The sequence below is a fragment of the Hippocampus bargibanti genome, linkage group LG04, assembly GCF_051943395.1.
Source record: "Hippocampus bargibanti isolate YZ-2025 linkage group LG04, ASM5194339v1, whole genome shotgun sequence".
Taxonomy (NCBI): Eukaryota; Metazoa; Chordata; class Actinopteri; order Syngnathiformes; family Syngnathidae; genus Hippocampus; species Hippocampus bargibanti.
The window spans coordinates 21,409,637-21,430,700 of NC_142737.1; the positions used below are offsets into that span (position 1 = coordinate 21,409,637).

Below are 21,064 nucleotides of genomic sequence, written 5' to 3' on the forward strand. Positions count from 1 at the left end.
GGGAAACGTTGGTGCCTTTCCACTGAGATTTATCAAGATGACTGCTCCCCCCCCCCCATTTTTTTTTATTAAAGTTGCAAATTTCCGCAGCCATTGATGCTATGGGATGCATGTCAGGTACAGGTCCCTTGTCAATGACGCGTTTTGCAATCATTTCAATCCAGTTGAAAATCTTTGGTGGAAATTGAGGAAAATGGTTCATGACAAGCCTCTAACTTGAAAAGGGAATTAGGCCAAAACAATCAAAAAATGTGAACTCCAGACTGAATACGAGTACTGTTTACAATCAATATGCTGTTCGGAGTGGAGCTGGGCGTAAACAAAGTACAGTATTTGTGCTCAGGGCTGGAGAACTATCATACAGGTGGGTGGTGAGGTCTGGTCGTTACAAATAATACAACATTTCAGAATCATCTTTATTACGGAACATTAAAGATTTATTTATAAACCAGCTATAACAATGTTTTCCATGACTGTCTCCCACATGGGATAAACATAAAATGGACAAACTTTTTTATTACTCCAATAAATCATTTTATTCATTACAAACATATAAAACACCAAAATAATATAAAACATTTCATTTTTCAAAATCAACACTCCAGTTGCTTCTCATTTGGGGTTGGTTATTTTAGTAGAAACCATTCGCAAAGTACCTTGCAATGTCACAAGTTGTCGTGTGACCAAATCAGCTTTTGTCATTTGTCACCTTACAATAAAAAATGAGCACAGTTTATAAAAAATTCAATCATTCACAGTGCTGTCTTCACATCAGTGAATTGTAAACATGTTTGCATATCAGAACTAATTAAAAAACACGAAAGCATAGCTCAAGGGAGAAAAAGGCAAGCAAAATTTTCCTTTATGACTTATTCCATCCAATTACATTTTTACACCAATGCAAGTAAAGCTTTGTACACCTCAATGGATAAACACGCCGAGAGTTAAAATAATTTGAGGGAAATTGGAGATGCAAATGAAACTAAAATACCTCTACCAAGAAGAATAATTAACATCACTCACAGCCCTGAGGTGCTCGTACTAGAGGTTAAGAACATTCATTATATTAGATTTGAGAACAAGAATGTCAGTAGTTGGGCAAAAGGTAGGACAGAAGACATTTAGGCTAGGAACATAATTGTCATTAGCTTTCTTCTTATTTAATCAAAACAAAATAATCTTAATCTGAAATAACACCTTCATTGTTGTCAGCTGCTGGTTAGACGAAGGGACATCGCTCAGTGGAATGTCACAGTGATTAAACACTCATATGCTGCGCAGGGCTCTACCACAAAATTTCACACGCAGAGTCTGGGCCACTCGTTTTGTGGTGAGTACAAAATTTGAATTGCAGATTCAGTCCTCGCCTGGTTTGGAAGCATCGCATCGGGTGTGGCAGCTCTAAAGCGGTTTGGTTGCAGTTTTCTTTCAATTACAGTCAACCCTCGGTTTTCGAACATCTCTGTTATTGACCAAACTGGTTTTTGACCAGAAAATTTGAGATTTTTATGACTCAGTTTACGACCAAACTGAGCAAACCCGAAAACGCCACTTGACTCCTCTGCTTCCTTACAATCAGTAAGTGACGCTTCCTCAGTGCGAGCAGACATCTTTTGTTGTGGTTTATGCAAATCTGACTTTTGTTTTATTTCTGCATGGAGTATTAGCCCCTAATCATGGGCTAATAAAATAGTATCGGATTTCAAACAAATCGCTTTTCGAAGTACCTTCTGAAATTGATTATGCTGGAAAAGTGAGGTATGACAATTTGCGTTTGTGACTGATTGTCAAAAAAATAATCAAAATTGTTTGCGGAAACTTTGAAAACTTGACTCTTTCACTGTCATTCACAAATTTATTTGGGAATTGAAAATATGACGTAGAGCGCCATTCCCAAATGTGTTCGAGTTTTGTTTTTTTCATGCGTGGGTGCCGATAAAGCGCTGGCCATGGCCTCTGGCAATGTTTTTTTTCCCACAAGGGGCAGCATTTCCCCCTTTCTATGTTAGTGCTTTGTTCCTGCTTCAGCTGTTGTTAAAGCTCTATATAAACCAATACAGTCTGTATTTTGGACAGCCGAGCTCATTTCAAGCTCATATAACTCCAGACCTATATCATTTAGGAATTAACTCTCTGTTTCTGATGAAAGAAAAGAGTCTAAGGTTTCTAACGCCATATTGAATGTTTATGTCGTCCTAAAACTCAATATTCTGTGGGTCCTGGAATTCAAGTGACAATGACAAATACCCTGGCACTGGAGTGGACACATTTTTGCACATGTCTGGCAGTGAATGAGTTAAATAATCCCTTCGAAGATGAAAGAAAAAATATTATTTCTACACAAGGTGAAACTGTTCATGCATCATCCGTTGTTTTCTACCCGCTGTCTTTCTCAGACACACCTGTGGAAACAAAGAACATGACAGCATTCAAGTATAGCTCCGAAGAGAATGAAGAGATTTTTGACTGAAGAATTTACATGCGAGCACAAGTTGACGAAACATAAAAAGGCGTGAGTGACAGGCAAGAGGCAGGCAGGCCAACAATGAAAGGAAATCAAGGAAAAGAGGGAGCCAGGGAGTGACGGACCGAATTCTGCTTTTACAACAGTGCTGAGTTGATGTCCGAGTCCGAATCGTGTCCAGGGATGAGGAACAGCTCGTGGGAGAGAGAGATGCACTCCTGAGCCCGCCTGTACTGATGGTACTCCTGCCGGAGAGCGTTGAAACGCGCCTCGCTAAGTGATTGGCGGTACTGGCTGCAAGGTGTGTTGGAAACAGGTGGGCAGGCTGGGGGAGGTGAGCCTGAGGGAGGGCATGGGGGACAGGAAACGCATGGATGGATGTCATGGGAAAAGCTCACCATCATCACAACACTTATGGGGCAAGCACATGCAGCACCGTCACATTCAATGTCAATCCCAAAGGCGCACGCATGCCGGACACGGACACGGACACATCCAGAAAGTGACATCACCTTTCGTTCCTTGGTCCTGGAGGCCAGCGGGTTGATCGCAAACAAGCCTCCCTCTGTTTCTCCGCAAATCCGCTTGTGACGCATCAAACCTCAAGGCCTCCAGGACTTCAGAGTCCACACATGCCTCTGCAGTATCCCACTCATAACTTTCATCTACTGACGTGTTCCTTCTAGCGGGATACACAGAAGCAAAAAGTCAGAGTGATGCAATGCCATATACAGGAAGTGAGACAAAAAAACACAGCATTATTTTGGTAACAAGAACAAATCCCTCCACCGTGAGAAAAAGTCGTGTTGGTTGTTTAACTCCCAGTGAGGAAATGTTTCACCTTTTTGATCTCCTCTCAGACGGATCTCGCTCAGCTCTGTGCCGCTCGCTCTCCTCGGTGGTTTCGGGGGAGCTGAGGAGTGTGGGCGTGATGGAAATGGACTGGCGGAAGAGACCGGCACTGCCCCTCCCGCTGCTCTGACTGGCATAGCTGGCCCTGCCCCCTTCTCTGACCTCTCGAGGCTCTGTCTCTGCCGCCCTCCTCATCAATCTGTCGACCTGTCTGTAACTGTCAACCTCCCTCTGAGGAAAAGGCATGCAGATGGGGGAGGGCCAACTGATGCCTCTGGGAAGGTAGGACCTCGGAGGACCCGTTCTAGCGTACATCAGCCTCATGTTCTCCGTTCTGGGTCCGGGCCAGGGGTTATGATTGGGCATCGGAATCCCGGTGGACATGGGGACGTACTTGTACTGAGCAGATCTCAGCATATCTTGGTAAGAGGGGGACCACCTTGATGAATCAGAGAAAACGGCTGCTTGCCTTTGTGGATCGCAATGTTCCGACACTGGGGAGACTGGCCTTTCTCTGGGTGGGTACATGGTAGGAGTGAAGAAGGAGGGACTAGATCTTTGCGCACATTGGGCCCTATCCAAGCTACCCACGGCGGGGCGCCTCAGGGGGACATACTCTCTCCAGGAAGGACCCGGAGGGAGAAAGGAAGAAGGAGTGCGACCTAAGCTGTAAGAGTTCACCCTGACGTCAGGATTTGGGAGCTCATCCCAGTAACATTTTTCAGAGATGTAAGTCCTCGGGCTCTCAATGTGCTCCCATCTCGGGGAGCCAAAACTGATAGATTTCTTAAGGAAAGGTCGGGGGGGTCCCATACCTGAGAATGTTCTACATGGTCCCACACTGAAGGATTTCTTAAGAAATGGCACAGGGGCTTGACTTATTCGTAATGCAATGTTATTGGCCCTATTTCCCGGAGACCCTTGTCTCGCTCCTTGGGATTGCTCTGAAAAAGATTCAACACTATCCATGAAGCTGGGAGAATGTTTTGACACAATGTCTGCCATGCCTCTGGCGGCACTGAGCAAAGCGTGCGCCGGTCTGGAACCCAGTCTTGACTCACAGCTTTTAGTTTCAGCTCGAATCTGTGTTTTTTCATTGTATAGTTGTTTGCTGGTTTTTTCTGGAGCAGGCGATAGGGTTCTTATGTCGTCTGGAAACCTGACGCGGGGCAGAGATTCCCGTGCCTCAACCTGAGGCCCAACGCCATGTTTTTCTCGAGAATGCGGTGGTTCAAAGCAACCCTTCATTTTGCCCGATTCCGTTTGTGCAATTTCCTGGACATGAACTTCCCAGTTTTTAGGGACTACGTCAGGCTTAGCCACGATGGACTGGACAGATTTTTGGTCCAAAAAGTGTCCAGCAGCAGCTGGAACTTCAGCTTGTTCCGCAGGATCGTCGACACTCATCTCAATAAAACCCGGAAGGCTTAGATAGTCCAGAATTGAACTTGTCTGCAGTGGCGACATTTTAGGAGGGGACACCACTGTCTTGGTCTTAAATGACCCTGACATTCTGGGGATAGAAAATTGGGATCGATCACTTTGAGCTTCTTCAACAAGATTCAGTGTCGACGTGGGGCTGGGAATTAGATATTTTTCGCTCCTCCTCGAGTGTGCTCGGATACCTTCTCTCTCTGATTCAAAACTGTGATGTTCATCAGAACCTTGATGTTTACTCTCTGTGCCATTTGATTGAACTTGATGCTCACAGAAGGAGGTTGGGAGACCCACGGGACCGGGATCCCTTGTGAAACCAGGATTTGGAGAGCACTTGCTGAAGACTAAAGGACTTTGAGAAGCGGAGTCCCAATTTCGAGTGCCATACGCGTATGAATTTCTGGTCCGTGACGCAGCACCTCCAACGCTAAAATGTTCCCTTCGGCCCTCCGTCATGGACTTACTACACAGATCTGAATCTCTGTGGGGACTCAGTGACTTGGCACTGGGTGTCATCTCCAAACATTGAACTGTGGAGTTTTCAAATGTCACATCCGTGGAAGGCATGGGAAGGGAGGTGTTCTGAGTCACTGGAGAATGGGATAAATTAGCAGCGAGAAAGTCTGTAGTTTGCGGATGCTGTAACTTCTGTAATCCTGTTGATGTGGTCTCCCAGTGGCTCTTTCCTGGAACAAGGTGAGTTATGGCTGTAACAGGACTAATGTCCCACTCAATGTGAGATGGAGGAAATCGGTCCGTAGGACTACTCGTGCTCCCAAAGTAACACGCCCTTCGATAGTCTGCGACCCGACTCGTGTGGCCAGAGGGCTTTTGTTTATGACGGAGTGTAACATCTTGTAGTTTCCATACAGGTTCTTCATCGGACTGGGTTACGCTACATTTAGGGCTCTCTTTTCCATTGTCTTGGTTTCTGTGATTGGTCGTATAGCGTTCTAGCTCACGCTCCATTTCCTCCCTTTCCTTGGCCAGTTGTAAGCACTTTTTCATGCTATCGCTTTCCAGTTCACTGTCAAGTTGTGTGAGAAGCGTGCTGTCATCTGTCAGGTGACTGGCAAGAGGTTGATAGGCAGAGGATGGTGCTCTGTCTGCCTCTGTATCCAAGATATAGGTTCTCCTGGACAAAATGGGGAAAAGGTCTTCAGTGCGGACTGGCATGCGATGCCTTTTCAAAGAATCACTCGTTTTTTTCTCACTGTTGTCCGAATAGAAACTGGCTCTTTCCAGGAGGTTCTGCGAGCCATGTTCATCATCAGAGTAAAAGCATCCATGACGGGAGAAGGTCCGAGCAATGGCCCGTACTCTACCTGGGGAGGACGTAGACCTACTCAGCTCCAGCACATCCACAGTAAGTGGCGAACCTTTCTTCTCGTCCTTGTCAGAACTCGGGACACTTGATTTTGGGGAGTCCCTATAGGATGTCCGATTGCTTCCTGAGCCACTTGCGCCTCCGTTACTTTGCAATATGTCCTTGAGATTTTTTGTATTGGAGGGACTGGAACTCTCAATTAGAGGTTGGATTATGAAACGTCCATCTGGGCCTCTGTGAATAGACTCTAAAGAAGTTGGGGAGGGAGCCTGGGACCCCAGGTGGCTCTCAAATAGTGTGTAATGCGGGGGTGGAGATGAGTTGGCTAAAAGGTGCTTGCGCTGGTCTTGGTACTCTCCTCGACTGGCTTTATCGAAAGAGGAGCGACCGTACTGTGAGGAGGATGTGGGGAAGAAGGGAATGGATGGACACAGCTTCAGTTTCAACACACTGTCTGGGCTGCGGGGAGGAGATCGAGCTCTGAAGGGGGAAAAAGGACACGGGTAAAGAAAAGAATGTGATGATGATGATGACAATTATAGAAATGCAATACTGTTTGTACAAACAGTGCAGAGACAAACAAGAGTAAACATGAACTGCAGGAGTTGGTACATTCGTTAATTTATTTGCAGCTTTTTTTTCCAGTTCCATATTTAATACAGTATTCAATACAGGACACTTACTCTGAAGATGGTCTCTTCTGAAAGGCGGATGGGACATCTAAGAGAAGAACAGCAACATTCAAAATGTGCTCTGCTAAACATAATGAATAAGGATTTCAATTCCATTCATGAATCATGTTTTACCTCGTTGTCTCTTCCTACGCCGACGCTCTCTCCAGGTTCTCATATAGCAAGCTGTTACTAATGAGAGCACAATGGCCATGAAAAGGAAGCACACCCCTCCTAGCACACCTGCCAGGAGTGGCATGGGAACGAGCTCCAAGAAACTTGGGCTAAGGGGGTAAATCTCCATCCCTGTAGCCCAATCAGACAGAGTGCAATTAGTCAAGAAATCATACATACTTTTCAAAATGTAAACCTCAACTTTTGTCATTTACCTGCTGTAGATATAGTGACAAAATCACTTGGTTCACTTCGCACTTGATTGCTGCGGGACATTAGCCTCAGGTCATAACTTGAGTCCTGAGCAACAGATAGATTGGATTAACTCATTAACGACTCATTTCCGCTATTTATTATTTATTAAAACAGCAACTGTAACATTGAGAAACGAGAACCAGAAGCATAAATGCACAAAACATTGGATGATCATAAGAGCCAACAAATACAAAGAAATCCGCCTTACGCGAAGCAGTCCCTGTACAAGGATTTCACTCTCATTGGCACTGATGTTGCCGCTAAGGATGACCCACTGGCCCTGATTCCGTCGAGCCTGAAGTACATAACTTGTCAGCGGAGAGGATGGAATGTCAGGGTGTGACCACTGGAGAAGAACACCTTGTCCGGTCCGGTTAGCAGACAAGCTTACAGGGGGCTCGAGTCTTAGCACAGTGGTGATGACTGTTGGGGCTTCTGTTGGTATAGCTAGAAGGAGAAAACAGATTGAAATGCATGCCAGTACAAAAGAGGATATAAATGCCAAGAATCCAAAACTAATCACAAACCTTGGGTTCTTACAGTCACAATTTCACTGAAAGGCCCAGAGCCCAGTTTATTCTGAGGTAGGACACTGAACTGATAACTAGTCGCAGCCAGAAGACTAGTGACCAACAAGTATTTTTTGGATGTGGGCACAGGTAAAGAGGCCCATTCATGTTTACCTCTGGATGCTTGTTTGACCCTGAAAAAAAAAGAGAAATATTCGCTTTTGTGGTTGTATCTGTAAAGATGACACCATCCATGTTCTCTGCTATTTACCACACAGTGAATTTCTGGGTATATCCCCCATCAAATCCAGGCACCCATGATACATTAGCTTGATTTATCTCTGCGTTGACATATAGTGAAGACACAGCATGAGGACTTGTACCTGAGCAAAAGACAGGAGTTTTGGCCGTGTAACATATGTGAAAAGACGGGCAAATATATGCAGATTAACCTCCCTTGACACATGTGTCAAATCTCGATTTTTTTTCTCTTTTCTGACATGGAGCCACTTACCTAGCACCATTACCACAGTGCCTACACTGACAGTTGCTACACGATTAGAAGCCAAGCACTCCCAGCCCCCTTGGTGGTCTTTACTGAGAGGCTGCAGCAGGAGGGAACCATTAGCCAAAACAAAGTACTGAGAGCGAGGACTTGGACCAATCTGCTCAGGAAGACATTAAAAAAAGCATGACAAACATACTTGTATATGTTCTTTATGTTCATGAGCATTACATCTTCACCTTGCTCCATGTTATGTTTGGCGTGGGATCTCCTTCGGCTTCACAAGGGATGATCAACTCCCTGCCAACCTCCTGAAGATACTCAGGCCGAGGAGGTTCCTGAAATGTGGGTGGATCCTGGAACACAGAGATATCCCTTAGTCAAATTTGTCTTTCTGCGAGACAAAAACCTCTTCAACAAAACACAGTGGGAGAAACCTTGCATACCTGGACAATGACCTGGGTGGGCTCCGACTGACCCATGGTGCCGTAGCTGTTATACGCAGTACAGCTGTACATGCCCACGGCATTGTCATTTGCCGTTGCTATAAAAACTGAGCCCTGAGAGTTCACCATCCAGCCCGGGAGCTACATTACATAGGTTAAATGTGGAAAACAATATATGGCCCATTTCTGTTTTGAACAGGAAGAGTGCGCATTACAAAGAGAAACAGGAATGAAACACGTCTCAACTTACATTGTCAAGATTTAAGTTGTTCCCATCTTTGGTCCAGTTCACATATAGAACAGGAGGATCCGCCTGGACAGGACACACAATGACACCCTCCATTCCGGAGGGCAAGTAGGTTTCTCTAGGCATTCGCACAACTCGAGCAGGGTCTACAACGGAGGGTGGTTGTTTTTTTCCAACAAAACAAGCATATATAATACTCTGAGGTTTGGCTTTACAAGAAGATTAAATTTCTTACGTTTCACTTTGAGATGTGCCGAGGCTGAAGGTGGAGTCAATATCCCATTTGTAGGGATACAGGTGTAATTTCCAGCATCTTCTGGAATTAAATTAGGGATTAAAAGGGTTCCGTCCACCAAAATCTTCACTCTGGATTTTAAAGATCTAAAACAAAAAAAACAAAAAAATTATTAATACATTATTCTCATCGTTAAATAAACACAATTTCAGTGAAGTCAGTAATTGTGTTATCAATTCTTTTGATCATCTGGACATGGTCGACAATGATCTGGTCACGTTTCGGTTTGCGACCAACCAGTTGTACTGTCGTGCCCTGCCTGCAGCTGCACAGGTGTTGGTCATTGTAATCATTGGCAGTCAAAAGGACTTCCGGCATGACCAGTCAGTGTCAGGTCATTGTTTGTTTCACCCTGTCAGGTTTGTTTCATCTTGTCATGTTTTACTCATGGTTTTGTTTGCGACTTTGAACCTTTGTGTTCTGATCACTTTGTTGATTGAGATTTTGCCCCTATCAGAATCAGAACGCCTTTAATAGTCCCACAATGGGGAAATTTGCAGTCTACAGCAGCAATTTGAAAGGGGGTGGGGGGCGAAAATATAAAAAACAAAATATTCTAAGCATATTAAAAATGTCAGAAGACTAGGGTGTACACTGTACACTGTAACGGTGCAATTGTCTTCATGCGGACTTTATTTAATAATATTTGTCAAATACACCCTACTCCTCCCTCATGCCTGCATTTTTTGGGTTCATCAAAACCACCTTGCAAATTGTGACAGATCTTATTTACGTATATCTTTTCTGCTGAATCAGATAAGGGTATTGTGTTGCTAAAGATTAATGCGACTCACTCGATATGGTAAACATTCTGTCCTTGTTTCACCCACTCATACGTGAGGTTGGAAGGATAAGCGTCAGCCTGACACTGCAAAACAGCATCCTGGGACATATTGAGAGTGGTGTCCTCTGGCGAGATGATGATGATTGGGGGACCTTCATTGACAAAGTAAAAAAAAAAAGCTGAACACAACATACACGGTAAATGTAGAGAGTTTTGTGCACAGATTAAGATGTTCATCATTGATTCAGGCACAAGAGATGAACAGAAGGTCGCACTATAGTTTGATTGATTCAAATACAGTGATACCTCAGCTTACGAAGTTAAGTGGCTCCCAAAAAGTGTGTGTGTAAGGCCAAAGGTTTGTCTGCCAAACATATATTTCCCATAAGAAACCATTAAAAATTAGAATAATCCGTTCCCAGTTCCCCATAAAACATAATTTTCTACTAAATAAGCCTTAAAACTACACAAAACATACCTTATTTTATGTATAATAAATGTGCTATTGCATTGTAATTAAAGAAATGAACTGTCCTGGATAATAAAGTCCTTTTATTTACCTTTGTGATGGTAGTTGTCAATGGGTGGTAGCAATGGTCGACTTAGCGTAATGGTACTGGGACAGCTAAGTAACAGAAACGCACACCGCGTTCGTGTTTTTCAATGATCTCCTTCGACAGCATTTTCTTCGTTCGTGTTAGAGTACAGTACTGTACTTTCAAATTCTATATAATCCTTGTTTTGCCAGCACGTTTGGTGACGATTATCGCTACAGTGGTTAAGGGAGAAGAACAAGTTTGTTTCTTTTCATTCCAAAACTGACCTTTGACCTGAAGCTGCGTCTCACGTGTACACAAATATACCTTATTTTATGTATAATAAATGTGCTATTGGATTGTAATTCAAGCAATAAACTACTGTATCATCTATATAATCCTTGTTTTGCCAGCACGTTTTAGCACGTTTGGTGACGATTATCGCTGCAGTGGTTAAGAGAGAAGAACAAGTTTGTTTTTTTTCATTCCAAAACTGACCTTTGACCTGAAGCTGCGTCTCATGTGTTAGGTTGCCCTCTGAATTGGAAACATGGCATTTATATACTCCAGAAATGCTTCTTGTGGCTGACGTCAAAGTCAGGGAAGCATTGTGTACCTGAAATTGGCCATCGGCAAAAAAACAAGAATCATGGATAGAAGGTGAAAAGTTGGGAAACAAAACGATTATTGAATGGTAGATAAAGCAATTTGATTCAGTGGAATTGAAAGGTAGCACATTTGATATGAGTTTCCATTCAAAGACATGAATGCAAACGAGTCATCTTCCTCACTTTGATTTTTTCATGTTTCTCAATCGGGCTCTCATCTTTGTGCCACACAACAGTTGGGCGAGGGTTGCCATGAGCTCCACAGCTGAGCGTCAGCGAGTCTCCAAGCAAAACCTCCACAAAAGTCGGAGGCATCTTGATAAACACGGGAGGAGCTGAAACAAACAGAGTGCAAATGAAACACCAATCTGTGTTTTTTTCATGCAATGTTACGATTATGTAATGAAGTACAGCTTTGGTTAGAAGCTGATTCACAAAGAAAAAACAGAGCAAATGGTCTCTATTACCTTTTGCGTCATTTGTTTCTTTGCACCGGACTATCCAAAGTCACGATAAATGCAACAGAATCCAAACACAAGATTCATTCCATATTGGGATTATCTCACCAATTCTTTTGTGGAATGTGTTCCAGTGAAATACGAACTACTATCGTATGAATGATTCGTGTCTTGTGGTTACTTGCAACCTGATGCACCAAATGCAGGCCTTTCATTGAGTGAAGGACAACAGAATGAAATCTACTTTTCACACTCAACTTTTCTTCTTCTGTGGCACGATTGTGGCCCTGATTGCCTCGTTGATATACGTGACAAGTATTTTCATCTGTCACATTTCAGCAACTAAGGAAAACCTTAATGACACAAAATGCAGCAAACTGCATTTCGTAAAGGCAGCAGAGAAGACACATTTAAAGATCACTCATCGTTTACATGTCATGCTGTGGAAGTATGATTTTGGTTTGCCTCTACCAGCGATGAGCTGACAAATGAGCAGCTCTTATTTGTCCACAAGCCTGCGGTGCTGCACCTGTGATGGAGAGAAAGGTCCATGTGCCGTTTTGAAAGTCGTCCGTTTTGCTGTCCAGGAGCAGGATGCGGCACTCGAACCAGCCCTCATCCTCAAGGGTCAGCCGTTCCACCAGCAGGGAGGCGCCACGGGTCAGTGAGACCCGCCCTGTATGAGGAGGGGATAGGGTCAGAGAGATGAGGGGGGTCAGTGCGCTCTGGCAGCCAGATCACCGCAGCCAGCACATGCAGGAAACAAGCTTACGCTGTCGATGACACAAACGTCCCAGCCAGTCATGAATTTGATGTGCGCAAAAAAAAAAAAAAAACAAAACACACACACAGAGCCACTGATATTTGTAAGAAATAATTATTTTCAACATCAGGAGGGGTAGTAAGTACGGTAGAATATTCTGAGGATGAGGGGCTGCACAAATTGAAGTGCACTAATAAATTATGAAAGGAATGATTCAATTGACATAAAATGACAATATTTTCGGGTGATTAAAAAAAGTAATAAAAAATATATATTTGGGCAAAAAGGAAACAGATTACCAGAGAAAGTGGCATCACTACAGATGCACCCATGCCTGGCTACACACACACACATTTCCTCTGTGGCTGTCGTAACTCCCAGAATTCCACCCCCCTTCCTCCTCTGTACTTTTTCCCTCCCTTTTCGACTTTGAAACTTGATCTATTGGTTGCCTGGTGACTGCAGCCTGAAGTTTCCCCTCCTCACTTTCTTTCCTTTTATTCCTTCTCTCAATGAACTCTTTTTACCCCCTACAATCTCCGCCATTTTAACGACAGGAGGGTGTGTGCAGGAGAAGGGAACACAAACGTTGTTGATACCAAGCTGTGGCCAAAGCACTTTGAAAGTAAACAAGAGTTTGGGATGTCCCCGGCATCACGGCATTCTTGTCTGATTGACTTATGTAGGATAAGAGCAAATTCAGTTGATTCCTTTTATTATTCTTCTTTGCAAGATACTCAAACTCCATTTTAAAATATTTAATTTAATCTACACCTCAGCCCGCAGTACCCCAAATTAAATCTCAAAGCAGGGATAACACAGTCAGACAGTGAATACAAGAAGAAAATGATTACAGAATGCCGGACAACCTTGAAACAAGTATTGCAGCGGAAAAAATAATACCTTGCCTATTGACTTTCCTTTCCAAAGCCTGGTCCAGAATAGAGCCTCAAAGCTATGAAATTCATTTAACTTTTGACATGGCATCCAGACAGGGTGAAACGCATGCTGTGAGCAGAAGACAGACAACAATGGCTTATAATTAACCCCGCATTCCTGGCTGGGGCTGTTGCTGTGCTTAATGGCTACGTTTAATGATTGACTCAACTCTGTCAAACCCCGGATAGGCAATACTCTCATCTGAGATGCTCCATCAAATTAATGCCTCGAATCACAGGTCAGAGAGGGAAGAAGGAGATATGATAACCTTGGGCATTTCCATCCCTTGATTTCCCTTGCAACAATATCAGTGCGGATATTCAAAATCAAAGAACAAACCGTCCCCGTATGGCTAACAACTCCTGAATGTGCATTAACAAAAAACAGTGCCGCCATTTGTGGCTTTTTGTGTCACGTGGTAACGTGTTAGTTTTCAAAATTTGATGCTTGCACAGGTTCGCCACTGGGATTGCAGCTCCTCTGTTGGACGTTTAACCCTTCCCCGCTGCTTCACTCTCGTCCATCACTACAAAGGGACGACCCCCCCCCCACTCTGCATTCTCGCCTGTTACCATAGTGATGAAACCAAGGAAAACCCGGACGGTATGTTTAGATTTGAATTCATTTGCTGAAGAAGCATAGCTGCGTGGAAAGCGGAGAGTTGATTGCACAGGGGTGAAAATTAAGAAAATGGCACAAAGACAAAATATGTTTAGGTTGAAAATGTGCTGGACCGGATCACGTTGAGGCACATAAGAAAGCGATAAAGGCAAGGCATCCGTTTTCTATTCAGCCTTGAGACAAATAAAAGGGTGACACTGACTGATAAACGTTTTTCAAGACTTAGTCTCCGAACTTGAACTCACACTGGCAGGTGCTGTGCTTTGAGCCCATGTTGCTTATTGGCTGATGCTTGCACACAAGGAAATACTTAAACACAAGCACTAAAGATCATCAATCATATGAGTAGGACAACAACCAAGGAAATGAACGAGAGGTTATGGCGAGGTTACTCAAATTGTGAGCATCCATAATCCACTGACAACCGATAAGAGGCAAACCCTCTTGACCTCTACGCTCTGTAACTCCCCCACAGACATATCCATCATTCCCTCTGCTTCAAGGAACAAACATCATTTGACCATTTGGTGAACAACAGAGAGAATGGCCAACACAATAGCTGCGTCGACCCTAAGGGTTCCCGCAACCTCGTAGCTCCTCTTCTTCCGGATTGTTTTCCTCCAGCAGCTATCACATGACAGGTCCACCCATCCTTAAACCAAAAAACAATTGTTCCAACAGGTCAGTGCATCCAAGTGGGATAATGGAGGTGCCTGTTCACTGGTGCTGTATGCACATCTACTACATAGCTCAACTCAAACTTGCACAGCGTATTCTACAGGTGGGAGAAAAAGTTGCATAACTGAGCAATAAATTCCTCACTATTTTATTTGTGAATTTATCGAACATGTGCACGACACGCTGTTGTCACTGTTGTGTAAAACAAACGCTCCATTGCTTTGGGAGGTCCAAAAAGTGCCAACAAGTAAAAATAAAATGCAAACTGGTCTCAGCCTTTTCCAGAAAAACACATTCACAACCATGTGGGACGAATACACGTTTTCTGATTCTGATTCCGATGAGATAATGACATGAGATACACTATGGTAACAGAGGAAGAAAGATTATTCCGTTTGAAATAGCATCAGTGCTGCTTTTCTTTGTCCATCCGTATGTGTGTAAGAGAGCGGGGGAAGAGGTGCATTGTGGGATATGTTTTGAGTTGAATACAATCATAAGTCTGGGATCTGGCCCCGTGCTTCTGACGCCCCCCACCTCAATCACTCGCGTTCCCCCAAATTTCCCTCTTCAATCCTCCCGTCCCCCTAATCAGTTTAAGCCTCTTATGAATAGCTCTTTGTCGTGATATAGATTACAGTTAACTCTGCCGCTCTCACTCTGTCCAGCGCTGTTAACTAGTGCGCCATTAAGCACACTCGCCTCACGTGCCCAGCTTCACCACAAGCACTGACACTCTGACATGATTACAGAATATTTATTATCCTTACATTATAACTTCCATGACTTTGATGTATGCTCCTCATCCGGAATGTGATCGGCGACCAACAAAAGGCACGGAGTAACTTGCCTCGTGCCTGAAGCCAAAGAACACAACTTACATCAAAGGTTGTAGCAGGAAAAAAAAACAGGTTGTTGCTGGATAATGTGGGCCAATTTCACGAGTTTCCCGTGCAAACTCCACACAGGTAGGCCAGACCATGTCTTGAACTCACAACCTCTGCACTGTGAAGTGCACATGCTAACCATTCAACGACCAGGCCACCCCAGAATTAGTATGTTTATTTCAATCTGGGGAAAATGTGTGTTTTGAATTATCGGTAAAATGTATAGAACAGCATTCTACCTCCAGAGCAGCTTCTTATTAAACAGGACATAATCTATGATAATCACAGTTGGGGTATGTACAGGTTCTTCTAGTAGCACGGGGGATTTGCTGAGAAATTCACATATTTTCTATCTTTGAGCTCAGGCTAAAGAAAAATACATTTATTTGGTGCCATACTGTGGCATCTCATTATCAGAAAATGATGGTGAAATAATTTCAAGAGCTTCATTTTGACAAAAGCCATGCTTTGCTATGATGCTGTGGTATTTTGCTCACAGTGTACATGTTTGCCACCTTGAGGCAATTATCCATATTTATAAACCTTTTTAGGTAGGAGATTATTATTCATGGATTTTGACATTGTACAACAAATTGTCATTATCACAGCTGCAGGGTAAGGAATGTGCCATACAATGAAGTGTACAACTTGGCAAATAAATGATCCACCAACTCTCTTAAAATAGGTTCGTAATTTCCGACCACTGTCACAATTTGGCAACAAAGCAATTACAAAGGGAGGATCATATTACCGATGAATTTGGAATGATTTATTTAGAGGGGTCTGAAACACCAGTGACAAAGAATAACCAGCCAAAAACGACTTTTGGATACTTCTGACTTTTGACATGGTGCATTCAAAGACTTGCAACAATACAGGACAAATACAGCAACCAACAATAAACTTAAAAACAACAATGCCAAGATTCCACGAGACAGCATCAAATATTTTATTGCTTTGGCCTGAGCACTCAAACGGCAAATAGGCGAGCCTTTCAAGCATGACATGCAGATGCTTGCCTGAGATTTTGCTTACGCTTTCCGTTTTCCCCTGTTGGGTTTCTTGTTTTCTTGTCTGAGGTAAACAGTAATCATTTCAGTCACTGACAGTGTATTAACATATAATAACAGTGCAAATGCAAGTGTGAATGATCTCCATGGTCGATGGTTTTGTCTGCCTTTCACCCAAAGTCATCTTGGACAGTCTCCAGGGCCCAACAACCTTCAAGGAAATTTTGGTATCGAAAGTGGATGTACGATGCTGCCGTGTTTTAAAATATTTATGACATATTTGGTACTCTCAAGGTGCCCAACCAACAATACAAGCCTGTGAGCATCTTAAGCAAATGAGTAAACGGATGCCTTGGTTGATTTTCCATGGATTACAATCACAATACCTTTCAGAACATCTAAAATCTAAAATTCACTAGGTTGAAGTGAATGCAGAAGTGAACGGAATATGTCCATGTGAAACACCATTAACCACGGCAAAACAGCAGACAAAAGGATGCCAGCGCACGGCCAACTAAGATAATCTTAAAGAAAAACAATGGTTTTGTCAGCCTTTCACCCAAAGTCATCTTGGACAGTCTCCAGGGCCCAACAACCTTCAAGGAAATTTTGGTATCGAAAGTGGATGTACGATGCTGCCGTGTTTTAAAATACATCTCAAATGAACAAGTTGAAAACTTCCAGCAAGTAAGCTATATAAATGATGATCCTGGATGTACTTGAAGCTGCTGCGCTAAGACTGTGATGAGGTTATGTGTTGTGTTTATTATTTTACTTGATGGTAACTGTTTTGTTAAGCGCTTTGTTATAGCTGCAGCTGCTGTGAAACCGCGATAAAAATCGATATGTATTGCAGTGTTTGAAAGAACGTCTGCCCGGAGGCCCGGGGCGTACAACTTTTACGTTGGGCGTACAACTTTCAAAACGTCTCGGCCCGCGTGGCCAACTTCTTCAAGAAAAAAAAAAGATTGTTTTCCAAATCAAACGTTTGTTTTATTCAATAAAGCAAAAGCTACAAGAAAATTGCTATAAGTCACGTGGACTCCTCTTTCTAAACGCCTTTCAAAACTCTCAAGTACACTTTACAGTCACGGTACAGTCCGAAGCACGAAAACGTTCGTATGGCAATTTACATACTCGGCACGGCCAACCAAGGTGTCGTGGCACATTAGTGTGCCCAGGGAGACCATTGAGTGCCATAGAAAACAATTCCACTTAACTTCAGAAAATTATTAATCACAAATACATCTTTGTTGCATCTATGCCAGCAATATCATGACAACCATAACACTTAAAAGTAATCTTCCATTAGATGGCAGGGGGTAGAATAAATCTGAGTATCCATCAGTCACAAATAAAAATATACACTAAGCTTCCTACTAGTGCTGTCAGGCGATCAAAAAAAATCAGTGGTGTCTGCAATTAATTGATCAAATTATTTCTTTCCCCTCTCATCTGAAAATTACCGCGGTGTGAGTGTGTGTATGGGTGAGAATGTGCATGTGTTTGCTTGTGAGTATGCAAGCAAAAATGCCTGAACCTCTCCCATGCTTGAAGGAACCACTACAAGTATAATGAAGGGCTACAGAGACTTGGGGGTTTGCCCATTGTTGCCCGGGCCTCAGGTCAAACTGTCCTGCTCACCGTCTCTGATGATTTTCCTTCCTCAACACACGGGAGCCATTTAATCTCTCCTTGCAACAGTAAACCTACATGACACGAACGGAGCCCCAACCCCCACCCCTGCCACACTTTTTTTTTTCAAATAAATTCAGCTCAGACAGACTATAATAGCATGTCAGGATAAAGTTGCCCTTGCTGTTTCCTCTGTTATGTGTTCACTAATGTTCAGGCCTGCAGGGCATGACTGAATGTGAAAAATGAGAGAGCTGTGGGATACTAATACCCTTCGGATTCACTTCAAGCAGACAACGAAGACTAATGTCTTAAGAGAGTCAAAGGAAGGATGCCATTCTGAAGTCTTGTCAAATAGCTGATATTATATACAGTGAGACCTCAACTTACGAACTTAATTGGTTCCCAGACAGAGTGTGTAAGGCAAAAACTGTGTATCTAAAAAAACATTCCCATAGGAAACCATTAAAATGGGAATAATCCGTTCCCGGGTTTCCATAAAATATAGTTTTTAACTAAATAAGCCTTAAAACTACACACAACATACGTCTGTGTAAGCTCTCAGTCGTACAGGAGTGGTCCATCGATGAGAAGGTCCTCTGCCCCCCCAACCTGAGAGTAGGGACCTATCATAGCTGTGTCCGGCGCCACCATGTCTGGACATTAGGGATATATAAATGGGGCCGATACGACCAGTCAGACTTTAGTTCGCTGACGAAGCCTCTTGGATAGGAGGCGGAACGTCCGAAACCTTCACTTTTGTACAGATGACGGCTGAAGAAACCTTCTCATCGCTACACACAACATACCTTATTCTATGTATAATAAATGTGCTATTGTATTGTAATGAAAGAAATACACTGCATTGTATCATAAAGTCACAAAGAGAGGCAAATTACATGAGGGCTGTAATTAAAGAAATAAACTGTGCTGTAAAATAAAATTTTATTTACCCTTTTGATGGTCGTTGATGGCTTATGGAAGGAGAGTCACCTTCCATAAGGACTGTTGGTAACTTAACCTCTGGTGTGGCTTCTCTTCTTTTTTCTTTGGAGACTCCTCATCATTTTTGCTGATTAAAAACCTCTTAATTGACACCTGTTGCTTTCTGACTTGTAAGGTCTTACGAAGCTGAGGCATCACATTATCGTTCATCATGTTGATGATTGTCATAGCCAGTCTTTTCTGGATGGAACTGTTCAGTAAAAGCCTGCACATCATTCCACTTTGCCAACACTGCCTTCTCCTCCTCGCCCTCAGATGTTCTCGAACTATCCGTTACTGGTTTTAAAATCATCAATAAGCGGCGAACTTCCAGGTTGGCGCATGGCGATATCGGCGTGAATTAGCCATGCTTTCTCGCATAAAATAGCTTAGCATAGCCGTGCTCGGCCACTAAATCACACAAACGCACACCTCGTTCGTGTTTTTCAATTATCTCCTTCTTCTCAGCGACGGTGATTTTATTTTGTGTCTTCTTGGGCTGAACACGAGCCTGTGGTGTTTTTTTTCAGTCCCATCCTAGTAAAAATATCAGCAAAAAGCTCCAAGTAGGCGATCGACGTGTGCACTCAGTGAAAGGGGGTGTAAGGTAGGCCGGCTGGGGCGCTGTTCAGTCGTGTGCTTCCGCCACTCCGCCAGCCGTGGTGGATGTGTATTATGAAAATAGTGCTTATTATAAGGTTTAATTTTCATAAACTTGACGTACTTAAGATGAATAGTTTGTAAGATATGGTGTTTGTAAGTTGAGTTTATATATATATATATATATATATATACCAAGGGCTCAGAGAGGAGCTGGAGAGAGCCTGGAAGGTAAAGGTGACAGTCGTGCCTGTGGTGGTCGGAGCACTCGGGGCAGTGATCCCCAAACTAGACGAGTGGTTGCAACAGATCCCGGGAACAACATCAGATATCTCGGTCCAGAAAAGCGCACTGCTAGGAACGGCATTCTTTCGGGGGCCGCGAGTTTGAGACCCCTGATATATATATATATATATATATATATATATATATATATATATATATATATATATATATATATATATATATATATATATATATACACAGTAAAGTCTCGTTATATCGATATCGGATATATCGATAGTCCCGGTTATATCGATACTATTTCTATGCACACACGGAGAAAATTACATGCAAACAGGGTCGGATATATCGATAGTCCCGGTTATATCGATATTTTTTCGGACTCCCTTGAATATCGATATAACGAGACTTTACTATATATATATATATATATATATATATATATATATATATATATATATATATATATATATATATATATATATATATATATATTTTAACATACAAAAAAATGAATTAAATGATGACTGGGAAAATGAATAAAAAATAAATTAACCAGCAATAAATAAATCAAATGATTATAATATCATAAGGCAGATACAGACGACTGAAAAAACCACAGGAAAACTAATTATTATAATAAAGTTTCAAACGTCTGTATTCACAGTTCTTTAACCTGTAACTTTTTTAACATAAATAAAATATTGAACATGAACTGTCCAAAACATGGCTTCTATTGCCTACTTGTTCAGCTCCACACACAAGTTTCATTCATATCAATCACGCGGGCCGCACTAACATTAATCATTTCATATATCTTTTCATATCAAGGCGGGCCGCAAAATATTCTTGAGGGGGCCGCGAGTTTGAGACTCCTGCTATATATATATATCAGAATCAGAATCAGAATCAGAATCAGAATACCTTTATTCGTCCCGCAATGGGGAAATTTGCAGTCCACAGCAGCAATTGAAGAGGGATGGGGTTGGGGTGGGAGTGAAAGGATAGAAAACAAGATATTCTAAGCATAACAAAATAAAAATGTCAACTGTATACTGTGCAAATGTAGATGTGCAAAAACCGTTCTATAAACAAGACTGTACATAGTGCAGAATCAAGAGATGCATTTAGATATA

The 21,064-nt window shown here is 42.7% G+C and overlaps 1 protein-coding gene across 4 annotated transcripts in view; it reads right to left on the bottom strand.

The window, feature by feature from the left end:
- Nucleotides 1-399: 399 nt before the first annotated feature.
- Nucleotides 400-21,064, bottom strand: part of igsf9b (immunoglobulin superfamily, member 9b) — a 32,669-nt gene continuing 12,004 nt past the window's right edge. Inside the window, exons 1-20 of one of the 4 annotated variants that reach the window (XM_088994691.1) lie at nucleotides 13,235-13,346; nucleotides 12,098-12,244; nucleotides 11,294-11,445; nucleotides 11,001-11,118; nucleotides 9,977-10,118; nucleotides 9,123-9,268; nucleotides 8,891-9,033; nucleotides 8,641-8,781; nucleotides 8,434-8,550; nucleotides 8,204-8,354; nucleotides 7,961-8,072; nucleotides 7,708-7,883; nucleotides 7,389-7,627; nucleotides 7,141-7,225; nucleotides 6,887-7,057; nucleotides 6,764-6,800; nucleotides 3,306-6,560; nucleotides 2,977-3,146; nucleotides 2,590-2,804; nucleotides 401-2,402 (exon numbers count right to left, since the gene is read on the bottom strand). In XM_088994691.1, coding sequence (XP_088850817.1) covers nucleotides 2,602-2,804; nucleotides 2,977-3,146; nucleotides 3,306-6,560; nucleotides 6,764-6,800; nucleotides 6,887-7,057; nucleotides 7,141-7,225; nucleotides 7,389-7,627; nucleotides 7,708-7,883; nucleotides 7,961-8,072; nucleotides 8,204-8,354; nucleotides 8,434-8,550; nucleotides 8,641-8,781; nucleotides 8,891-9,033; nucleotides 9,123-9,268; nucleotides 9,977-10,118; nucleotides 11,001-11,118; nucleotides 11,294-11,425 — 5,538 coding nt within the window. In that variant the 5' untranslated portion in view covers nucleotides 11,426-11,445; nucleotides 12,098-12,244; nucleotides 13,235-13,346 and the 3' untranslated portion in view covers nucleotides 401-2,402; nucleotides 2,590-2,601. Of the gene's footprint in view, nucleotides 2,403-2,589; nucleotides 2,805-2,976; nucleotides 3,147-3,305; nucleotides 6,561-6,763; nucleotides 6,801-6,886; nucleotides 7,058-7,140; nucleotides 7,226-7,388; nucleotides 7,628-7,707; nucleotides 7,884-7,960; nucleotides 8,073-8,203; nucleotides 8,355-8,433; nucleotides 8,551-8,640; nucleotides 8,827-8,890; nucleotides 9,034-9,122; nucleotides 9,269-9,976; nucleotides 10,119-11,000; nucleotides 11,119-11,293; nucleotides 11,446-12,097; nucleotides 12,245-13,234; nucleotides 13,347-21,064 lie in introns of those variants that run through there. The other 3 variants (XM_088994689.1, XM_088994690.1, XM_088994692.1) reach the window with 3 other exon arrangements.